We start from the raw sequence: 23,352 nt of genomic DNA, 5'->3' as shown, positions 1-23,352 counted from the left end.
CTATTCGCAGCTCCTGTCAGGGTTGTGCGGATGAATGGCGGTCATGGGTGTGAACCTGCCTGCCATATAGTAGGTGCTCAATAAATGCTTATAGTCTAAGCAATGTCAGCTTCTCTCCTAATGTCAACAGTGGAGGCCAATAGTGGATCATGGCTTCGGACCCTTCAACCTAGCACACTGAGGGCCAATCTCTTCTCCGTGGGCTTGGCTTGGCATGGAAAGTGAGATGTTTTTAACTTTTGCCACTCTCGTGCTAGGCTGGAAGCTTCTGTGGGGCAGGAACTGTCTCCCGTCTATCCGGCCAGCGGCTGGGGTATAGTCAGTGCTGGGGAAGTGCCTCCTGAGCGACTGGTGTTTGAACTCTGAGTGGGGGTGGGGCCCACGCCTCAGTGGCCCGGGAGGTTATTACCAGAACGTGGCTAATCCAGCTTCTCCTCTCCCCTTCCCTGCAGCTCGCCCTGAAGATGTCGGCACCAGCCTCTACTTTGTAAATGACTCCTTGCAGCAGGTGACCTTTTCCAGCTCCGTGGGGGTGGTGGTGCCCTGCCCGGCCGCGGGCTCCCCCAGCGCGGCCCTTCGATGGTACCTGGCCACGGGGGACGACATCTACGACGTGCCACACATCCGGCACGTCCACGCCAACGGGACGCTGCAGCTCTACCCCTTCTCCCCCTCCGCCTTCAATAGCTTTATCCACGACAATGACTACTTCTGCACCGCGGAGAATGCAGCCGGCAAGATCCGGAGCCCCAACATCCGCGTCAAAGCAGGTAAGGTGCCAGCCACCTGCTCGCTGCTGGGAGCTCCGTCTGGAGGGCGGTGAGGATGGCGAGCGGGCAGAGCCCCTCCTTCTGGGGAGACCCGTGTGCTGTGCTCAGGGGAGGGGCGTGGAGGAAGTCCGTCTCTCGAGGAAAGTTTTCTAGGGCTTTGGAATCTTAGCTGCCCGCTTACTGCATGTCCTTAGTCAAAGAGAACACTCCTCCGAGCCCGCACTTTCCCCTGAGAAGTTGCTGCCAGTACCTGCCCAGCGCCCGCTCCACGCGATGGTTACCTGACCCAGCGCTCATTTAAATCCCGTGCTCGCTTCAGTGCTCTAGTCCTGGAAAACACACCCAGTGAGGTTCTTTCTTTTAAAAACCCTTTTATTGAAATACCTAAAGAAAAGTGCACATATTATAAGTAGATCGCTTGGTGAACTTTCACCAACTTTAACTAATATCCAGATCAAGATACACAGTATCAGCCCCTCAGAAGCCCCCCCCCCTGCTCTTTTCTGTCACTATTCTCCTGGGGGAAACCACTGTCCTGACTTCTAACAATACAGGTGTTTGCCTGTTTTTGTACTTTATATAAATGGAGGCCTATGGTAGGTATTCTCTTGAATCCTTTGCACACGATGATGTTTGTGGGATTTACCCCTGCTGCTGGGCATCGTTGAATGGGCTTGTTCCTTGTCATAGCTGTGTGGCTGTTCTATTGTTCGACTCTACCGTGTTTATTTATCCATTCCTCTGTTGATGGATCTTTGAGTATACTCTATCTCATGAGAAGAGGCATTTAGGTAAACGTCATGATGGAAAATTTTAGCAGTGAAGGATTTTGGTCTTTGGAAGGGTCGATGGAGGCAAGGAAGTAAGGGTTTTTCAGCTGTTGTCTTTAAAGAAAATAGAAAATCGAAAATCTCCTTTCTCAGGGTTAGGTCAGGAGTCAAGGGAATGGCTTAAATCAGCTCTTAATTAGGATGTCATGATGTACTAGTGTGTCCTCATCATTTGTAAGGTGTGCCTTAAATAATAATGGGGCACTGAAGTTGGGGGAACAATTGGAAGAAGAGCTTTTTGGGTGGGAGAGGACAGGTAGGGTTTTAGCTAGCCCACTGGGGTGGCACCAGGCTTGGAGGCGCCGTCTTTTCTGATGAATGTGTGGGTGGGGGGAGGGAAGAAAAGTAGGTTCCGGGAAGGCCTCCCAACCTGCCTGCCAAGTGACAGATCCTGCAAGATCTCTGACTTCCAGGTTCCTTCTGCTTCAGGAATGCCTCTCAGAGGTCCAAGTTTCCAAGTAGCTAGGAACAGGTATATACAGGGGGTGAAGTGGGGTGGGCGCTGTTAATTAAAGACCTAGTCTTCATCCTGTTGGCTTGCTTGCAGCAAGATGTGAGCTCTTAGAACCCAGGACCATGCTCAGCGTATCTCTCCTGGGGCTCCCCGTGGAACCTCCTCCTTTTTTTTTTTTTTTTTTTTTAAGATTTTATTTATTTGACAGAGAGAGACACAGCGAGAGAGGGAACACAAGCAGGGGGAGTGGGAGAGGGGGAAGCAGGCTTCCCGCAGAGCAGAGAGCCCAATGTGGGGCTCAATCCCAGGACCCTGGGATCATGACCTGAGCCGAAGGCAGACGTTTAACAACTGAGCCACCCAGGCGCCCCTCCCCGTGGAACTTCTTTTCAGGAGTAGGTCCTTTGCACTGTTCCCCTCACACCACTAGGTGCTGGGCTGGGAGCCCTGAGACAAGGGTTTGGTGCTGCTCTGGCCTCCAGCGTCTGGAGGTTCGGGCTGTTTCCTGTTAACGTGCCTGTCACTGGGTTAGGATGCAGTTTTCACAATAGTCCTATAAAGTGTTTCTTACAGATGAGGGACTAAGACGAGGAGAAATTAAGAGGCTTGCCCAAGGGCACATGGCCCATGGGTCAGAGGTGTAGCTGTAATGACAAGCAACCTTCCCGCAGTGCTTCCCTGGGCCAGGCCTTTTACATGCTATTACCATCATTGTTGTGTCCTTTTACAAATAAGGAAACTGAGGCCCCAAAGGCTAACTAACTCTGGTGCAGGGTCACGCAGCAGCTCAGAGGAGGAGGCAGGGGCTGCTTGCTTGCTCCTCACCGCTGGCCTCTGCGGACCCCCTGGGACCCTCCCAGGGGGTGTGCCCACAAACCCCAGTTCTTTCTACTCTTCCCCTTTGCTTCCCTCCTGTGTTCGCTCCCCCTTGGCCTCCTGCGTGCTCTCCTCACATCCACGGGCAGTGCCCTGCCCACAGCCCCCAGAGAATGGGCCGAGCGGCTCTCCTCTCCTCTCCCCCATCTCTGCCTCTCCTCCACCTCAGCTGTATCTCTTGCCCACCACCCACCACAATCACCACACCAAGGCGGGGAAAGACGAAGGGCCTGGGGAGGCTGGGCAGGGCTGGCCTGACTGGAGACACTGCCAATTAAGTGGCTCTTGATGAAGCCAGAGGGCCGCAGGGCCCCGAGCATCACCCTGGCAACCGTGGCTGGGAGAGCAGGAGGGCACGCTGCCCAGGTGCCTGCTAAGGGACGAGGTCGGGAGGCAGTGGGGATCTGGATGCACCAGCCCTGCTTGGCAGAGAAGGGGTGGAAGGATGGAGTGAGCCCACAAGAGGCCAAGCAGAGGAGGACAAGGGAGAGGCAGAGGCCGGCCCCTGGGCCCCACCCCCAAGGCCCAGCCAGCCCACCCATGGGACCTCACATGTAGAGTGGCTGCAGGTGACAGCACCCCCTGAAACCAGCCCTGGGACTGAGGTAGGGGGCCTCCACTCCACACGCTGCAGGGAAGGAAGAGCTAGTTGTGGAGGTGGGGCAAGCCGGGGGTCAGGCTGTAGGCAGTGTCGAGATAGGAGGAAACAGTAAGGATACTTTGTTTTGGAGAATCTTGGAGACCGTCCATTTTCAGAGATAATCACGGTTTTAAATATTCTCTTCCATTGTCCTTATAAACCACCAAGCCGTTCCAGAAAATTCTGTGTGTCAACTCTGTTTTTCCCAGGCCACCTTTCACATTGAAGTGGCACAAAATCTGTGGTTAGGTCATGTGTCACAGTTTTTATTTTCGGCAAATTATGGTCACCATGCCCCCAACTATCGCCGCCCTGGGCCAGGCATAATGCAGGAAATCAAGTGTGGTTTCCTTTGAGGAATTCTATTGTATTTCCTTGTTACCTACATATCCTCTTGTTGGATGTGCTGCCCTCAGGCTCCTCCAATCCAATGGTTTATTAAATACTCACTGAAATTAGAAAGGTTCGAAGTTGGACTTAGGGCCTTGCAGAGGGAGACTGGATATTTCTGAGGGAGAGTAGGCTGTCCAGTGGAGCAGGGAGGAGGTTGCTCAGGCAGGAGTAAGATCATGGCAAGAACTTCTGGGCTGGTTAAATGGGAGGTGGGGGAGGAGGTGATGGGGGGTGGGGGGTGAGGCCTGGGGCTGCTGAGGGAGCTGAGCTGGCTCTCTGTTCCCTTCTTGGGCCCCCACTCTGTCCCCGCCTTGTGACACCCCCCTTCTTCCCACCCCCTCATCTCTCTGCAGTTTTCAGGGAACCCTACACCGTCCGGGTGGAGGATCAAAGGTCAATGCGTGGAAACGTGGCCGTCTTCAAGTGCCTCATCCCCTCTTCAGTGCAGGAATATGTTAGCGTTGTGTCCTGGGAGAAGGACACGGTCTCCATCATCCCAGGTAAGGCGGGACTGTGGGGCCATGGCAGGGAGGGGTGCTGGGGCGAGAGGAGAGATGAAGCAGAGGTGCTGAGTTGGTTGTTGAGCTGAGCTCTTGAGTTTGGTTCTGGTGATTGATTCATTCTTACTGTTCTGGTGATGCTTTGGCCCAAAAGCATCTTTGGTCTTGGCTTGGTACGTCTGTGTGCGGGGCGGTGAAAACCCATATGCTGGTGGCCTCTGCTCAGTGTGCGAATGTCCCGTCCGACACAGGATGGGTCCGACTCCCCCAAAAGAGTGGAGCCCCCGTCCTTCCTGGCTCCTGGGTCTTTGCTTACCTTTGCTTTTGGTGGTGGGAGGTGAAGCTGGAAGCCCCTTCACTGTGAAGGGCTGTGTAGGGAGAGGAGCTCGGAGCCGGCTGTGTCCTGCGTTCCCACATCAAGAGACTAGAGCAGTGAGCACCGGGTCCTCAGAGGACCGACCTGAGTTTCATGCCTATGGGACTTTTTTTTCATGAGTTGGCTGAAGACCCCGTTAGGATTCTAGCTGGCCTCGCTCTCGCCTGGTATTGGGGGAAGAGGTTAGTACCATGTCATAGGTTCACCTTGTTAGAGCAAGCCTTCTGTTACTGGCTCCCTTTCCCTTCAACAGGAAATCAGGTCTGGAAACCCCAAGAGAGGACCTCAAGTCCTCAAAATACCTCTTGGCCTCTGGTTACAAAATGGTGGGTTTTTTCCCCACCGCTCGGCATCGCTGCCTTCATCCTGGCACCTTGCGTGGGCTCTCCTGCTTTTTCTTCCTTTCTCTGCTGAGGACCTTGGTTTCTCCTTTCTGTGAAATGGAGGGACTTGGCCAGGTGCTGAGTGCCCCTACAGCATTGATGTGCCATCGTTGGCCGTATAAGATGATTCCAGCTGCCAGGTTTTTGGGTTAGTTAGGGGAGGCAGAGATCTATGCATGACACTTGTAAAACCGGGGTTCTTAATCCTGCTACACATCTGAGTCCCGGGGGAACTCTTTGAAAAACACTGGTGCTTGGGACGGACTCCAAATCAGTATCTCAGTGGGAGAACCTGTGCATCGGTTCCGACATCTAGCTAGGAGAAGAGCTGATGCTTAGGCATATTTACTGCTAACGTGGCAGGCTACTCTTCTGGAGACACTAATTTGTCTTTTGCTCCTGGTACTTTTTCCTTCTCTCAGTTCCAAGCAGATGGCCAGGCCATTATGTTTCCCGGCCTCAGAGCTCCTAGCAGGACAGGAATCCAAATCTACTTGAAGACAGCTGCTCTTCCTGCCTTTTGTAAAACCATAAGCTAATAGGAAAGGTTAGGATGGGTGTTCTGGCTGGCGAAGAGAGCCTCTGAGGACAAGGAACAAACGGGGGACAAATGAATCCCAGGGATGGGACTGGGACTATGGGCCACTTAGTGGGTACAGCTGGAGGAAGCAGTGGGACCCCACGATGGGGGGCTGTGTGTGGCTCCACAGGGTCTGGGGCGGGGGCCAGGGTTCTCGCGTCCAAAGGAGGCACGAGGTGCACAACCAAGACCCAAAGGGATCATGCAGGCAGGGACAACCGGCTGGTGAGAGACTCCAGACCTTGACACATTCCTGGGGGAGGCCCCAGTAATGAAGATCGAATGGCCCGTTTATCCAACAGAGTCAGAGTGAAGGTGCTTTACAGAACATAAAGAAATGTGGTATTTCTTATACATTTGAGTTTATGGACTAAGAGTTATATTCATTAAAATATTAATTAGTAGTAGTATTAAATAACAGTTATTATCTGAGCATTTACTATATGCCAGGCACTGGCTAAGAAACTTTCACGTATGATCTCATCTTATCCTCATAAAAATCCGGAAGTATATTTTCCCCTCCACTTCACAGAAGAGGAAACTGAGGCTCACAGAAGTCAAGTCACTTCTTCTGGGTAATGGATCCATTAAGCAGGGGGCCAAGGCTTGAACTCAGGTCTGTTCTTTCAACCTGTGCACTCACCCCTACACAGACCTGCCTCCCTGCACCATGCAAATGTGTCCAGTGGAGTGTTACTGTGAGGCTTTAAATATGTGCTGTAGACAAGGAGGGCCTTGGCCTCAGGAAGGGGAAAAAAGTCAATGTTGGATTTTAGGGAAGGCTTTGTGGAATTGAGGTGAGTGCGGTGATAAAGAGCCTGGACCCTGGGACCAGACTGCCAGGGTTGAGACTCACCCCACTGTTTAACCAGCTGGGCAGGTCATTTGCCCCATGGTGCCTCAGTTTCCCCAACTGCAATAAAATGGGGATGATGATTGACCTACCTTATAGGGTTTAAGAAGTTAATCTATGGGAAACGTTCTGAATGCTGCCTGGTACACCGAGGACAGCTGTGGCTTTGATGATGATGATGATAATGGGGTGGAAGAGCGCATTCCCTTCCTCTTGGGGTTTCCTGTTGTGGTGTATCTGTTTCCACTACGTCACAGGCTCTGCGTCCCCCGTTAGACTGAGTTTCCCAGGGTGGGAACTGGCTGGTTTTCATCCACACATCCCTGGCTTCTGACACACCCCCTTGCACGTGCAGGGCAGGTGCACACTCAGTGTTCCAGGGGAGCGTGAATGGATGGTTGGAAGTGTTCTGAAGGAATGTGGGGACAACATTGATGTAAGGGTGAGCACGGTGGGCGTGGGGAGGTACGAAGTCCAGCTCAGACGGGAGAGAAGGCAGGTTTACCTGACTCCTGTGTGTAGGAGCTGGAGGCAGTGAGCTTCCCCAAGGTGACCCTGGTAGTTGGTGCTTCAGGGCTGTCTTTGATGTCAAGACACGGCTGGTGGCCCCAAAGGGCATAATTATCAGGAAAGTGGGCTTGATGCTAATCTGCGGGGCTCTGGTAAACTTTGGTTCTATAGCACCCCTTTCTTTCCTTTAGCCTTGGAGAATTTTCCTCCTCTGCCCAGCCCTCCAGCACCATCCATAATCATTCGAGATCCTTCTACAGCTATGGTTTAGATCCAGGGACAGACTTTCCAAAGCACATGAATCCAACTAACACGCTCCCAGAGGAATCCATGAGAACCTATATTGAAGTTTTGCTTCCTCCAGGCTCTGTAGATGAGAGGCCAGAACTTGGGCCCACATGCTGCATGCTTTAATTTTGGAAAATGCAAATTGTTTATTGTTTTTTTCCCATAAAAATAGGATTCTCTGACATCCATACACTGTACCCAGTGTGTGTGTGTGTGTGTTTTGTCTGGGAGGTTGAATGGCAGCTTCTCATGGTGGGGGAAGATTTAATGATTAGATTGCCTTGGAGTTAAGGAAGGATCAAGGAGCCTATTATTTCCCCCTGCTGCCTTAGGGTCGGCTTCTGGAGCAAAAAGAAAGTGTTGACTTTGATCTCTGGATGTGCAGGTCTGGGTTCAAGTCCTCCACAGACCACAGGGCCAACAGGAGCGGGTGCTGGAGAGCAGGAGGGGCCCCAGGAGACATCTCCTTGGGGCGAGCAGATGCCCTGCGAGGAGGGGGATGAAGGGGGTGGGTGCAGGCCCTTGCAAATGAGGAGCCTGCCCTGCAACGCCTCTCTCTGAAGGGGTTTGGAAGAAATTAAAGGCTTGGTGCCTAAACCAGCTCCATGAGTTGGGTATTTGTTCACAGGCTAGCCTTCCTTGTTGTCCACACTTGGGAGGAGCAGGTGAGCCTCCCTGCTGAAACTCTAAGCAGCTTCTTGACTGTGCTTTCCCCCAGGAAAGAGACCAAAATGCAGGCTTTCCCAAAATGGTACTTTTCCCCAGAGCTACCTACTACACCTGCCCCTTTCTCCCCCTGCCTTTCCCCTCCTCTAAGCTGGTCCTCTTCCTTCCATTGGGCTATTTAAGATATAAGAGCACAGAACCTCTCACCTATGATCTGGCAGACTCCTACCCTTTACTTCTCTCCTGGGGGCCTTGGTCTTGAGGAGAACTGGCTCTCCAGAGTGGGTGGGGTGGGGGAAAGAGGGCAAAGGGCTGTGCACAAACATAAATAAAAATTAAGGCCTCCAGTGATGCCGAGATGTGGTTTAATTTCCCATCTGCATGATCACCATTACAATGCATGTTATTGGATATAAAGATAAATCCGGCCCTGTTCCTAATAGCTTTTAATTTCCACCAGACCTGATTATATCGATGTGGGCTCCTTGTGGGAGTTTCCCAGCATGCTCTTCACCAGCATCCTGACTGGCTGTCTTGGCCCCAGAGGGGAGTTTTGGACACTGCTCAGATGCGGGCCAGATGTGTCGGCCGGTGCTCTGGAAGATGAGCCTGGATCAGAGGATGGGGCTCTGGAACACGGGGTTGTCATCAGGCCCTGGCTGGGTTGGGAGCCCTGTGCATTGGGGGAGGGGAGAAGCAGGGGCAAGGAGGAACCTGGTCAGAAGGGTCCTTCCTGGCTAGTGGGCAGTGCCCTGGACCGCAGCCCACCTTCACCGGGGGAGAGAGTCCGGGAGCCCGCCTCCCTGATCGTCCCCAGGGTGCCAAGTTGTCCCTGGGCTTTCACACCTCTTCATTTGATCCTGCTGTCTCCTCTGTACCTATCCCCTCCTCTCCTTCTTGATACCCTACTCTTCTTTTGTCCTTTAAACTTGGTCCCCGTGCGTCCCTTCCAGGAGACCTTGCATAAGCCTGCCGACAGAACTTACCGCTTCTCTGATTCCATTCCTGGAGCCCTCCTGTCATTTCCTCTTACGTGATAGGCGGTGGTCTCTGCCTGCCTGCTGCAGGGGTGGGTACACAGCTGTATCTTTTCCATCTCTTTATCCCCAGGGCCCTCGTAGCACCTGTCACAGCATAATAATAAGATTAATGATAATATCTATCATGTATTGAGACCCAAATTATCTCTAATCCTCACAATAACCCTTTCAGAGAGATAACATTTTTTGTTTTGTTGGGGTTTTTCTCATTTTATAAATGAGGACATTGAAGCCTGGGGAAATTAAGCAACTTACCCAAGGTCACGTAGCTTGTAAAGGCTGCAGCCTGGGTTTGAACCGGGCTCCTCCAGGGGCCTCTGCTTCCTGCTACCTCTCCAGAGCAGGCTCCTCATTGAGAAATGGACTGTCCTCAGGTTCTCACAGGGGAGGAGGGCCCGTCCCTGTCTCCTGCACTTGCCCGGGGACAGACACGTGTCCCTAACCCCTGCACCGACCTCTAGCTGCGTGTTCAGTGACCAGAGGCTCTGGCTTTTCTGAAGGGCCACAGATTTCCAGCTGAAACATCTGGGAACAAAACAGCCATTCTAACAAGAAGGCTTTACTGGGCACTGGCTCTGTTTTTGGCCCAGTGGGAGACACAAAGACCGTCCTGATCTGGGAGTTTAGGATTCCGTTCATGTTGTCAGCTCTGATGGACAGAGATGGGTAATCTCAACACAGTAAACAATCACATACGGTCTTGGTTTGCTTTGGAATGCAGAGTCAACGTATTAATTGCATTTTGCTCAGGCTGATACTGAGACGACCTCAGATCCCATATGTCTACACCAACTCGGACGGGGGATGGCACAGACAAGAACGAGATGGGTGGTGCCTGGAAACCAGTTTGGTTGCATCTAGGCCACAAACAGATGGAGTCACAGACTGTCAGAGTTGGAAGGGCCCTGGAGGTCCTGGGGCCCAGCCTCCACACTTACTGATAAACCCAGGTCCATACCGATGTGCTCTCAGGGCCCCCTTTCACCCCTTCTCTCCTGACATTCTCAGGACGCATTATTTTAACTGCTCTTGGGATGCTTTTTTTTTACTATCAGACTTCTTTCTTTGTCTATCTAAAACCTACCCATCTTTCAAAGTCTGGTTCAAATACCACTTTTTCCATGATGTCTTTCCCGATTTCTGCTCTGAATGGATTTAAAAATCACCCTGATTAACCTTCTTCAAGGGGATCCTTTTGTGAACTCCCTCTGGACTTTCTCGGTTCCTTGCTCAAGGCACTAACCGTGTTTTGTCCTGTAGTATTTGAAATCTGTGTTATCCCCATTACAAGAATATATAACCAGCAAGGGCAGGCACTGTATTTAATTCAGTTTAATTCAGGCCCCTCTCCCCTCCAATCTCATTGAAGATGATTAACGAAGATGACACAGCGCCAGTCTCTGCCCCCACTGAATGGTCATGTGGCAGGGAGGAAGGAGGAGGCCTCTGTAAGGTCACAGAGAAACTCCGTGGCATTAAAGGGTTTAAGTTGGGCGGTCCTTGGTCTTTATTTCACTGAGCTGCTCCAGAGTGACCCAGAGAGAGATGGCTTCTGTGGGTTCCCCCCTGTGATGCTCTGCTGTTTAGATGCAAAATTGGGGGTCTCTGTGGGACGCCTGGGTGGCTCAGTTAAGCGTCTGCCTTCGGCTCAGGTCATGATCCCAGGGTCCTGGGATGGAGCTTCTCCCTCTGCCCCTCCCCCTGCTCATGCTCTCTCTCGTTCTCTTTCCCAAATAAATTGAATCTTAAATTTTTTTTTTTTTTAAATTGGGGCTCTCTGCTCTTGACTATTTAGGGCCATAGAGAAAAGGGGTTGGGATTGTCAGCTTGGGCTAAAGTAAAGTAAATGGTGCCCTCAAGGCAATTTAACACATGGGGTTTGGGCCCCTGCTGGGTGATGGGCACGGGGTCAGGCCTTGCAGAGGAGTAGCACTTGCCCGTGACCTGCTTCTTCCCTTCAGCAGCTTCCCTTCAGAAGCCATGATGCTTCCTGATGGCGGCCCAGTGAGGCATCATGAGGGGGAGGGAGGCCTGCCATCGAGTTTTGGAATCTGTTCCACCCGGGGTAGAAAGAGGGCTTCTAGTGGAGGTGGCTACAGGGACAAAGGCAGGCAAGGCGGCAGAGGATGGGGTGATCCGGAGGGTAAGTGAAGTGGTGAGAGCAGTCTGAAAAGGATGCCAAGCCAAGAAGGTCCTGGCAGTTCTAGAAAAAAGAAAAAAAAAAAAGTATGAATGGACAAAGCAACAGGATAATAGTGACTCGTACTTACTAAACCCTTCCTCGGGTGCCAGGCTCTGTTCTAAGCATTTTGTGTGTGTAGCTCATTTGGTCTTCACAACAATCTGATGAGGGGACTATTACTCCCCCATTTTAGAGATGAACAAACTGAAGCACGGTGAAGCGAAGTGAATTGCCTGAAGTTAGTAAGTGGTAGAGCCACAGCTTATCCTTATGTGTTGTTTGTGCTCCTAAGCACTACACACAATTGCCTCGCAAAAACGTGACACGCAAAAATGTATTTTAAAAACTCTGCAAACCCACAAGGAGAAGACAACCCGATAGAAAATTGGGTAACAGATGGGAGCAGACAGTTTACGGAAGAGGTGGGATGCAGCGGAAAGAAGGCAGGCTGTGGTCTGCTAGTCCAAATTGGTGCTCTTGAGCGAGTTACTCAGTTTATTCATCTGTGAAATGGGGATAATGAAACCTGCGCATGGAATACTTTCAATGGAAATCAGGCCTCTGCAGAGACTTGAATTTTCAGGTGGAGAAGGAGTGGTCTAAACACAGCAGGGAAATGACCCCCCAGGTTCATGATGTTGCCCAGCCTTGGCCCATGTTGGGTGTCGGGCTGAGATCCTGAGAAGGCCGTATGGGCCCAGGGCTAGATAGAGGGTCACTGTGGCATTTTTAACTCCAATAGTCCGTGTTGGTATCTGGGCAGAATGGAGAAACAAATGGCCGAGACATTGTGGTATTCATCTCTGTATTCATTTGTGCCTTGCACCGTATCCGATAAAAATTGTGTTGAGGGAAGGAGTGAAGGCCTGTGGTTTGGTGCCAACACAGCGCAGATCCCTTCCACCAACTGCCCAGTCTAATCTCAATGCGCTCAAACCCTGGTTCAGTAATAACTAGTATCTCCACGACACCACCCAGCGTAGAAAGTGCTTTTGCATGATCTCATTTGCTCTTCACGGTAACCCCCATTACCTTCCCCACTTTACAGGCGAAGAAGCAGGTGCAGTGAGGGTTGGGGCCCTGCCGGCAGGTACCTGAATGTCCTGTCATTGAATTCTCCTCTTCACTCTGTGAGGCAGGCCTGCCACCCCCATTCTTAGGTATACAGGAAATGAGATTCAGAGAGGCCGAGCAGTTTGCTCCAGGTCACACAGCGTCTCAGTGCTAGAGCCTTGCGCTTGGACCCAGAGCCCAAGCCCTTTTCCTCTAACAGGCTTTCGTGCCTCCAGCCTGAGGGCTGTCTCAGGGACGCTAGGCAATTACCACTTTCCTTATCAAGGTGGTTGTAGAGAGGAAAAGGCAGCCGGCCCTTAAATTTGTTGTTGTTGTTTATTGTCCGCTTTGGTGGGGAAGGGGCCTCAGATTCAGACAGCCTTAATTTATTCCTCGGGGTGCAGAGAGAAAATCCTACCTTCTCAAGCTGGAAACCACCCTTTGCAGGTTGGAGATGACAGGGAGGCATCCAGAAGCAGCAGAGGAATTCTCTACCTGGTCGGGGGGCCTGAACTGAGATGATCATGGTTAGTAAGAAGAGAAGTGATCAGTTATCGAGCTCTTAGGCGATCCGTGCTTTTCATGAGTCATTTTGTTTAATCCCCCCGAGTGTCTTGTATAGCGGCTGGCATTATGAGCCCCATTTTGCAGATGAGGAGCTTGAGGCACAGCGAGCTCAGTCACCTGCTCAAGGCCACAGAGTGAGGAGCTGTTTGATGTCAGCTCTTAGAGATGACTTGGGCCACCTCTCAAACTGCACCCTGCGGTCTCTCTCACCTTTCCTCTGTGTTATAAAGCCCGCTTACAGGCATCTTTTTATTGAATCTTTCAATTCCATCTGGGGGGGGCCAAGTTCTTAACCTCACCTCACAGACAGGGAAACCAAGGCTTGGGGGGATTGAGAAGCCTGCCCAAGGTCACCCAGCCAGGAAGGGGGGTACAGGAACTCCGGTTGGATACCTGCCCCTCAGGAGCCCGTGAGATCCGCCCCCCCCGGACTGCCTGCCTGCAGCTCCCCGGTCCCCCTTCCAATCTGCTGGCAGGCAGGCTGCTCTGAAGTTGCACGCCAGTTGGTTGGTTCCAGAACCATCAGCCACGGCTCCACAGTCAAGCAAAATAGTCTGTGTTCACAGGTGCCTCTGGTGGTGTATGCATGTGTCGTGTTTTGCTTTTCCATTTAGTTCATGGCAGGTGCCACATTTCCAGAGCGCCCACTGGGTGAATTTCTGCAGATTTAAGACAATTGCAAGCAAACGCTTTGCCCTGAGATCACGCCGTGGCAGTGGACACAGAGCAAGAGGTATTGTTTGGTTAAGTTGGCACCTCTGTAAGTTACCCTGAAATCAGAGCAGGATTCTTTATAGAAGGTTATCCTACACATAAATCATCATTAGACTACCTCATTTTTGTTTAATGCCTACCTAACTGTGCTGTAGTCCAAAAATGTGTGTTTAGTGAAGTCAAGGGTTGCACGGAAATTATAGGGTTTTCAAAAACCCATTTGCTTTGCTGGTGTTCACATCAGAATCAATCTTGCCTTTAGTTCTCAATCTCATTGCAAACATGCAGCATCGCTCGCCGAATTCTGGCATTTAATGTAGGGTAGCATTTATTCAGAAGAAGCCAACGGTGCTTACAGAATGGGAGAGCTATGTATAGATGGCACTTCCTGCCAAGCCTGTGATTTTGAACTCTGTTGCGTATCAATGAGACCTCACGGCCAGGACCTGAGCCGCGTGGGCATGGGGCTGCGGTAGCGAGCAGGGGCCTGCACTGGGGAGCTGTGGAAGGAGAGTCTGCATCCGCGACCCCACAGACCTCGCTGTGCCCCCAGCACGGAGCAGGTACGCGGTTTGCTGAATGCCTACCAGGGAGGCTTAAGTTGGGGGAGGGGGGAGGCGGTGTGTGTGACTGACCCTTGGATTCAGAAGGCTGTGGCTCCACGGCTGCTGGTCAAGCCCTCATTTGCTCCTCATATGCTCAGATCAGCAGCACTTGCTAGGAGCCTCTTCTTGGGGGAGCAAAGCTGAAAGGGTGTAGGCTCTGGCCTGGTGAGACCTGCTTCACTTACTCGCCGTGGGACCCTAGGGTCCTTTTACCTCTCCAAGCCTTCCTGTCAGTGGCTGTGCAGATGAGAAGTTAGGTACTTTTTCTAGATGGAGAAAATAGATTTTCTGTGGATAGTTAACGTGTTTCTAGATAGATCTGGTTTGGGGGTGCTTTTTGTTTGTTTTTACATAAATCCTTTGTATGTAGGTTGTCAACTTTGGTTTGTGCCGATCAGACACAGGATAACAGGTTTAGAATTAGTCATCTCCTCCAGGCCCTGGAAGGCCTCCATGAGGACTGAACAAGTAGGTGGGAGCATCCAGGGTGAGCATATAGGAGCCGAGCTGGGGTCTCAGTACACTGGGGTTCACTTGGCCTTCAGGGCTAAGCACATAAGGCCAGGATATTGAGGACACAGGGGCAGGGGCAGGGTATTTCCCCAGAAGGCCTAAGTCCAAACCCTAATACTATGTTGGCTTTTGTGGTCTAGCAGGCATCTTGGTGTGTGCGGAACCCTCAGGAGCTGAGGCATGTGCCTTTGCCAGCCGAAGCCTGCTTTTCTCAGGGGAAAGCTGAGCCAGTGGTGTTAGGAACAGCCGTCTGCCTCCGGAGTGGCGTGGGGGCTCAGAGGCTGGGGCAAACGCCTCTAAGTTGAAAGTGCTTTCCCCTCACACCTAGAGACTTCTCCCCTCCACGTCAGGGTTGGAACATACCTGAACACCCACGTCTTTAGGAACGCGGACTCTGCTGGAAGCCTAGAGAGTCAGCTGCGGAGCAGATGACAGAGTGGAAGATGGAAGCCTGTGACAGTGAGTGGCAGCGGGGGGTGGGAGTGGGAAGTGGAGGCTGGGCTCTGAGTTCAGCTCCTGAAGGGCCCTAGAGTCGGCCAGCTATCGGATAACCTTCATCCCCTGTGTGGTGGTCTGCAGGGCTCTCCGAGACTTTGTCAAGCCAAGGAGGCCCTTCTGAGAGCATGTGGCTGGGGGCCCACCTCACCACCCCTCGGAGTGGGACTCAGAAAGGAAAGGGCTTGTGTCTAGAGTGTTCCAAAGCCCGTGTCGTTCCTGACACAAGCCTAGAGCCGCGGTTGTACCTGCTCAGGGCCTGTGCCCAGGAAAAGGCACGGGCCCCCTCAGGCCGTAGCTGACTGCTGTAGCTTACGTTGGCTTCATCCCCTGAATCTGTCTACGTGGCTGTATTGACGTAGGCAACTATCAGTGGTTGAATTTTCAGTTCACTATTTAACTGAGCAAATGTTTCTTGGGCACTTCCTGTGTGCAAGGTGCTGTTGTGGAGACGGTGATTCCCAAGGGTCTTTGCTTGAGGATCTCAAGGGATTTGGAGAGATTCCTCTTTTTACACACCAAAGAAACTCATTTCAATTAAAGTGTATACGTGTGTATGTGTACAAATAGTATGCATGATATCATTTGTACCTATTGAATACATATAGGTATTCACATTCAGTTTTTTAAGATTAAATTCCAGTTTAACACAGTGTGATATTAGTTTCAGGTGCACAATACAGTGATTCAACACCTGGCACTCAACAAGCGCCCTCCTTCATCCCTGGCACCTGTTTCCCCCTCCCCCCCCCGCCCTTCCCCCTCCCCCCTGGTGACCAGCAGTTTGCTCTCTCTAGTTAAGAGTGTTTCTTGGTTTGCCTCTCTCTCTCTTTTTGTCCCTTTGCTTGTTGTGTTTCTTAAATTCCTCGTATGAATGAAATCACATGGTATTTGTCTTTCTCGGACTGACTTATTTCACTTAGCATTACACTCTCTAGCTCCATCCATGTTGTTGCAAATGGCAAGATTTCATTCTTTCTTATGGCCAAGTAATATGCCATTGTGTATATATGTGTGTATGTATATATATATATATATATATATATATATATATATATATATATTTATATATACCATATATATATGTCACCGCTTCTCTACCTGTTCATCTATCACTGGACACTTGGGCTGTTTCCGTAAGTTGGCTATTGCAGATAATGCTGCTATAAACATTGAGGTCCATGTCTCCCTTTGAATGAGTATTTTTGTATCCTTTGGGTAAATACCTAGTAGTGTGATTGATGGATCGTAGGGTAGTTCTATTTTTAGCTTTCTGAGGAACTTCCATACTATTGTCCGGAGTGGCTGCACCAGTTTGCATTCCCACCAACAGTGCAAGAAGGTTCTCCTTTCTCCACATCCTCGCCAACACCTGTTGTTTCTCGTGTTTTTAATTTTAGCCATTCTGACAGGTGTGAGGCCATACCTCATGGTGGTTTTGACTTGCATTTCCCTGAGGATGAGTGCTGTTGAGCATCTTCTTATGTGTTCACACTCATAGTTTTTGCCTCTGGTAGACCTCCCATGTGTAGACCTCCAGAAGCGCCCCAGAGCAGAGACCCAAGGCAGATACCTTGGCCCACTGTCTATGGGGAAGGGCATCCGCAGAGGAACATCTAGCTCAGAGTGTGTCTGGGTGAATGTACAGACCTTGGCCTTTTCTCCTAAACAGAGAACAGTCCCCTTTTCCCCTCTTCATGTTCTGGGCAGGACTGAGGGTGCATGAGGTGTTCTGAGTTTTATGGACAGCCTTGGATCAATTGCTCTTTGAGGAGGACTGTGAGGTGTGGGTATAGGAAGGGTGGGCAGAGGCCCAGAGAATGTAACAACCCTAAGCCTGCCCCTGAGAGGCTTGCTGCCTGATAGGCTGAGCTTGGGACACTGGTGACCCCAACATGAGGCAGAGTGTGATTAGGGCCCAGGAGAGGCACAGCCCCTGGGGGGGGCCTCAGAGGTGGGGAGCCCTGTCTGGTGTGGTGAGAACTGGCGCCACATAAGAAGCAGCATTTCCCGTGGGTCCTGGAGAATGGATTGTTTTGGCAGGCTGCGCCCCTGCAGGGGAGAGTATACTAGACCTGTCGGCTCTGAACTTCGGAGTCACCTGGGGAGCTTTTAAAAAAACACTGTCCAGGCCCCCCCAAACAATTAAGTCCGGATCCCTGGAGGGTGAGACCCAGTCATCTGTATTTGTGACAGCCCCCTGGGTGATTCTGGCAAGCAGCTGGGTTGCAAACCCCTTGCTCTGCATACAGGAGGCTGGGTGGGGGTGGTGGGGGTGGTGGTGGTAAAGTCCTGGGGCGCTGAGAACAAAGGCTGTGTGCTCTTCCGGGAAGCAGCCTGGTTTGGCTGGAGCTCAGGCTGCATCCAAGGATAACTGAGACTGAGCTGAACTGAATGTAATTAAAGGGTAGTGGGGAGCCAGTGAAGATTTTGAGCAGGGGGGAATGGTCAGGACTTTGGGGAGTTGCCCTTGGGTGACTGAGGAGGTTCCCAGAAACATGAAGATCATCTATGTCTGTCTCTTGGAACCTAAGTCTTCCCTTGAATTTCCCAGGAATTATCACTGAGCATCCTTCAGGAAGGCAGGCTGCCCCTCAGAGTCTAAGCAGTATAGGGATTAAAGACAAGCTAAATAGTCTCTTTCTTTTTATGTTAGTTAAATTTGTATTGTGCTTTTACAGTTCATAGCACACTTTATATATATTATACTTTGCGTCTCAGAACGTTTCTGTGCGGTCATTCCCATTTCAGAGGCACAGACAGGGGCTCCGAGAGGTTCCCTGACTTTACTTGGCTCCCCCGTCAGTCCCTCCGATACTCAGGGATGCACCGCGGGCCAGAGTGTGTTCGGCTTCTGGACGGTGGGCCGGATGCAGACCCAGGCACCGTCAGAGATGTGGCTTCACGTTTGAAAGACAGAATATCTTTTCTGTTTCCTGTGGTCTGTGGCCCATGCTGAATGGGCAGAGACCTGGCCACACCAGTGGTTATACACATGGATACATACAGTGATAATATGAGGACACTGGGACGGGCTTGCCCACGGCCAGGAAGGAGTCAGAGGGGGACATGAGGCCACACCGTGTGCAGTGCTTGGGTGCTGCACCTGCTTGCATGGAATCTGGAAGGGAGGGTGAGGCTAGAACCCACAGCACTTGGCATGTGCCAGGCATGGTGGGACTTCCTTTGTACAGACGACCTTGTGCAGTCCTCTCAACATCGTGATGAGGGGGCGGGAATTTCTAGCCTCATTTTAAAGATGAAGAAAACGAAGCACATAGAGGTGAAATATCTCACCCAAGGCCACACAGTTGGTAAGAAGTGGACCGGGGACTCCATCCCAAGTCATGTGGTGCAAAGGCCTGCTCTTCACCTCTAGGCCATCCGTCTGGGTCTCCTGGGTCCCAGTCCAGGGTCTTCCTCCAGACTGGGCTAGCAGGACTCCTCTTGCTACATAAAACACCACAATAGTCAGGCTTCGGTCTGGGTGCATGGTGTCCAGATCTGCTGTCTCAATCTGAATGTCAGGTATGAGGCCTCACCCCGAGGGGGAGGGTCCAAGCATGAGCCCACCCTCCAGGCTGAGAGCCCAGCATCCAGGCATGGTCTCTCTTTTTTTTTTTTTTTTTTTTAAAGATTTTTATTTATTTATTTGAGAGAGAGAATGAGAGCGAGAGAGAGAGCATGAGAGGGGGGAGGGTCAGAGGGAGAAGCAGACTCCCCGCCGAGCAGGGAGCCCGATGTGGGACTCAATCCCGGGACTCCAGGATCATGACCTGAGCTGAAGGCAGTCGCCTAACCAACTGAGCCACCCAGGTGCCCCAGGCATGGTCTCTTTAACACCTCTCTGCTCTTTGCCTTTCCCTCTCTTGTGTGGATGGCCTGACTGTCACCAGCTCCCTGGGGAGTGATGGAGGCTGGGCCAGGAAGGTGGGGAGGTTGTACAGGTTTCCCGCTCTAGCTCTCTCATGATCTGAGTTCATGTCCCTTCTCTGGATGTCCATTTCCTCATCTGTAAGTGAAGGGGCTGGAAGAGATGACTCCCTACATCCCTTTCACCTTGGTTCAGTTTAACACACTCTTTGAGCCCCCTGCGCCCCCCATCATCCTGGGCACTGGAGGCATGGTGACAGGTCCGTGTCCTGTTGGGGAGACGGACATGTCAAGAAAACAGCTCCAACATGTATGTTCCTTAAAGAACTTCTTGCATACAGGCAAGGCAGGAATTGTCATGGCAACTGTTTGTGATGGCAAAAAAAACTGGAAACCAATATGGATGAATTAAATTGCTTAGATTTCTACAAGGAAATACTATACTGCAGGGGAAATGCATGAAGCAGAGCTTTGCAAATCAGCCCGGACATGTCATGAAAAAAAATGTTGAATGGAAAAAGAGGCAAATCTCAGAAGGATGCGTACATTATGGTAGCATGTGTATAAAGTTTGAAAACACGCAAAGCAGTCCCCTGCATTGTTTCTGGATACATATGTAGCAAAAGTATAAAAACATGCATGAGGATGATAAACACCATATTTAGGGTAGCGCTTACCTCTGAGGAAGGAGGCAGTGGGCTCTCACTGAGGGAAACACAACTGTTTGCATAATGTCTTATTTTTTAAAATGTTTCTTCTTAAAAAGATCTGAAGAAAATATAGCTAAAATAACCATGGATGATTTTATATTATCTTTACCTTTTTCTATAAGCGTGATAGATTTCATTTAAAAAGCACCTGTTTCAACACAATATACTCGAAATGTGGGAAGAAGGGCGGGGTCGAAGTTTGGGTGGCAGTTTGGGTCCCCCGGTGACATTCCAGGGCTGGGGGTCTGGGAGTGCAGAGAGAGTGGGTCGTTGGTGAGTGTGGGATTTGGGGGGCTGATCCCAGGGGGTCTTTGTTGGTGGAGCTGGGGAGGGGCAAGTTCACGGACCCACATGTCAGTGATGCCCTCCACGACCTGTTCCTGCCCCCTCTGCCTGGGACCACCTCAGGCAGGGTTGATGCTCCAGAATCAGTGATAACAGCGGTTAAAAGTGGTGTAAATATAAGAGGAAGAGAGACGTGTCTGCCTCCGGATCCCCTTGTAATGTGTTCCCAGTTTAATGAGAGTCTGGAGACCCAGCAGGAGGCCGCTGAAAATGAAGAAGACTGGATATTCATGGGGCTGTGAGGCTCCTTGCTCCGCCATTCTCCTCAGAGCTGGGAGCCCAGGACTGTCCTGGCAACCGTCTGTCTGTCCTTCTGTGCTGAGGGGCAGTAAGTCAGTATCAGAGGCCAGCTGGGGAGGGAAAAGTGACTTAGGGATGGGGGAGAGGCCCGGATAATTACCTGCTTGGAGAGATTTACTCCCAATTCCAGCTCAAATGACAAGAGAAAGCTGGGAGCCCAGGTCCTAGGTGACCGGGAAAGCCGATCTCCCGGTGCTCCCGGGGCTCCCATGGGACCTGGAGAACAGAGGGCATGCTGTGCAGGGGGCCGAGCAGGCCTCACCAGCTGCCGCCGCCTCCCACACCTCTCCCAACACCTCCTTTTCCCCCCAATTTATCCTGCAACAGCGATTTCCCTTGTCCTCCCTTTCTCTAGTTTGCCCGCCCTCTTTCATCCCCAGGTTCTCAGGGGGCACCCGCAGGTGATAGGTTGGTAGATGGTCGGGGCGGGAAGGGCCTTGGAAACCATGGAGCCCATTCTATAGATGCCCTTTGTGGCCTTGACTGGGCCTGGGATCCAGGCCTCAAGAAGCCGCCTACAACACAGTGAGGGAGGTGGTCTCTTTCTCAATTGGGTAGATTTGTGTCGAGGTCCTCCAGGGTCTGGAAGTGTTGCCGGACTTACAGAGAACAGAGAATTAGCGTGCGTACCAGGGTGTGTGTGTGTGTGTGTGTGTGTGTGTGTACATGGGCACACAAGACAGAGTTTCTACCTTTTCTTGTCCTAAGTAGGCATAGAAGAGACGTGTTCCTGAGAAGTGACGTATCGAATCTCCTCTCAAATGGAGGGGTACTCTTTTCAGGGAAACCTTGGGGTGATCTCGGCCAGCCTGTGAAGAGTTGGGCATTCACACACCCTGATGCAAACACACACTGGGTGCAACCTTTCGGGGACAGAGTTTGACATCGTGAAGCCATTGATACCCATGAACTTTGGGCTCTGTCCTTAAGAAGTAGCCAAAGATGGCAGTAAAGATGTCTGTTTACGGCAATGTTATTTCCAACAGTGAAAAAAAATGTAAAATGTCCTCAAGACCCAATAATAGGGGGATGAGTAAATAATTTATGGGTACAATAATGTAATGAAATATTCCGATGCGTTTTTAATTACACGAGAAAAAGATCCTAATGTGTTAAGTGGAAAATGCATTTTATCTAGGTAATAGGGTTCCACCTGGTTAAAAAAACACACATATACATCTTGTAGATGAATGTCTTGAAGGAAATGCTTCCAGGCTGTTAGGGATTGTTGTTGTTATCTCTGGGCAGTGAGATGAGGAATGATTTCTGTTTTCTTTCTTACAGTTTTCTAAATTTTGCACGTCTGTGTTGAGAAGGTTAAACACGAAGTGGTTTGAGAATAGGAAAGGCCACATCTGAGTGCAGGTTCCTTGCAAAGTTGCAGCTACTCCTGTTTTTCTAGCAACTTCCTCTTTTATGAAGTTCCTTCTTCTGTTGGGCAGAAATGTGCTCTCATGAAATTCGCCCCTCAGGTTCTCCTCCGGCCCCCTTCCCACCCCTGGACTAACAGAATGAGTTTTCCTTCTTGCCTTGGGGTACCTGAAGTTAGCCGAAGACAGACCTCATCCTGTCCTGCACACCCACCCCCCACCCCACGTCCCTTTCTCCTGGCTTGAGCAGCCCGTTTCTGCAGCCGTGCCTTCTGGGATTCGATCTGATGTCACCCTGGGTGCCCCCTCTGGTCATGCTCCAGTTTGTCAGCATCTTTCTCAAAACCTGGGCCGGAGAGACGCCCCGCACCACAGATGGTACGAACAGAGGGCTCTGCGAGACTTCAGCCGCTCCGAGGCTGGTACATGCTGTTTCTCCCAGGACAGCTGGGGTCAGGTTTCTATCAGCCACCCCGTGGCCTTGGCTCCTTCTAAGCTTACTGGTGCTCAGTATCTCTGGGCCCTGAATTTCTCAACTTCCCCTTTTCTAAAATAAGAACAATAATATTTTTCTATAACCCAGATATCGATAGGGCGGCCCCTGCCTCTTAAAAGCCACGAAATCGCCTCTCATCTCAATTCCACATCCTTGGAAATAGCCTGTGTCTTCCCCAAGGTATCTGCACTCTCCAGGAAGGGTCCAGTCTCATGGCCGTCCCTGGCTCTGGTTTCTCAGCAATGCCAAATTCTTTTTCTTTGCTCTGCATTTCAGGGATGCTGCTTTTTCTTTGTCCTGATGCAGAGCAAATGTGGCCTCAAACTCCTTCCTGATTCTCCCCCAAATCCCAGCCTCCCCTGGGCCCCCACGTCTCCTGTAGACCTTCCTGAGGGCCTTGGGGAGGCGGGGACAGCATGGCCCCAGAAAGGCATCCCTGTCCCTGGGAGTTCTTTGGGACCCACCGTGTTGAGTGACCTGCTCTGAACCGGGGCTGTCGATTCCCCTCCGAGAGGAGCCCAGCACTTGCTTTTCTCCCTCCCACTTCCCAAATTAACCTTCCTAGCAGAATTCAGAGGGTCATTTGGATCTTTTACACAATTGCAGGGAGAGTGTTGACATTGATGAGTATTAATATATTTAATAGAAAATCCCTGGTGGTGTACTTCCCTCTCCTCCTCTCCTCTGATGTTTTTGTTCTTTTAAGATTTATTTATTTGAGAGAGAGTGAGAGAGCTGGGGCAGGTGGGGCAGAGAGACAGGGAGAAAGAAGCTTAGGCAGATTCCCTGCTGAGCACGGAGCCTGGCGTGAGGCTCGATCCCACGACCTTGAGATCGTAACCTGAACCCCATCCAAGAGTCCGACTGAGCCACCCAGGTGCCCTGAAGCATTGTTTCCTCTCTCCTCTGAGGTTTTACCAGAGTGGGCTTCCCTCCTCCCGGCGGTGGTGAGGTGTGACAGAGACTCCAG

General features: G+C 51.2%; 1 protein-coding gene across 1 annotated transcript in view; it reads left to right on the top strand.

The window, feature by feature from the left end:
* Nucleotides 1–4,345: 4,345 nt before the first annotated feature.
* Nucleotides 4,346–23,352, top strand: part of DSCAML1 (DS cell adhesion molecule like 1) — a 321,326-nt gene continuing 302,319 nt past the window's right edge. The window contains exon 1 of the mRNA XM_035008726.1: nt 4,346–4,463. Coding sequence (XP_034864617.1) covers nt 4,361–4,463 — 103 coding nt within the window. The 5' untranslated portion in view covers nt 4,346–4,360. The remainder of the gene's footprint in view (nt 4,464–23,352) is intronic.

The sequence above is a fragment of the Mirounga leonina genome, unplaced genomic scaffold (assembly GCF_011800145.1).
Source record: "Mirounga leonina isolate KUSES-001 unplaced genomic scaffold, KU_Mleo_1.0 Mir_153, whole genome shotgun sequence".
NCBI classification, from domain to species: Eukaryota; Metazoa; Chordata; class Mammalia; order Carnivora; family Phocidae; genus Mirounga; species Mirounga leonina.
The sequence above is the reverse complement of the archived record's forward strand: the minus strand, read 5'-3'. Positions and strand labels throughout refer to the sequence as shown.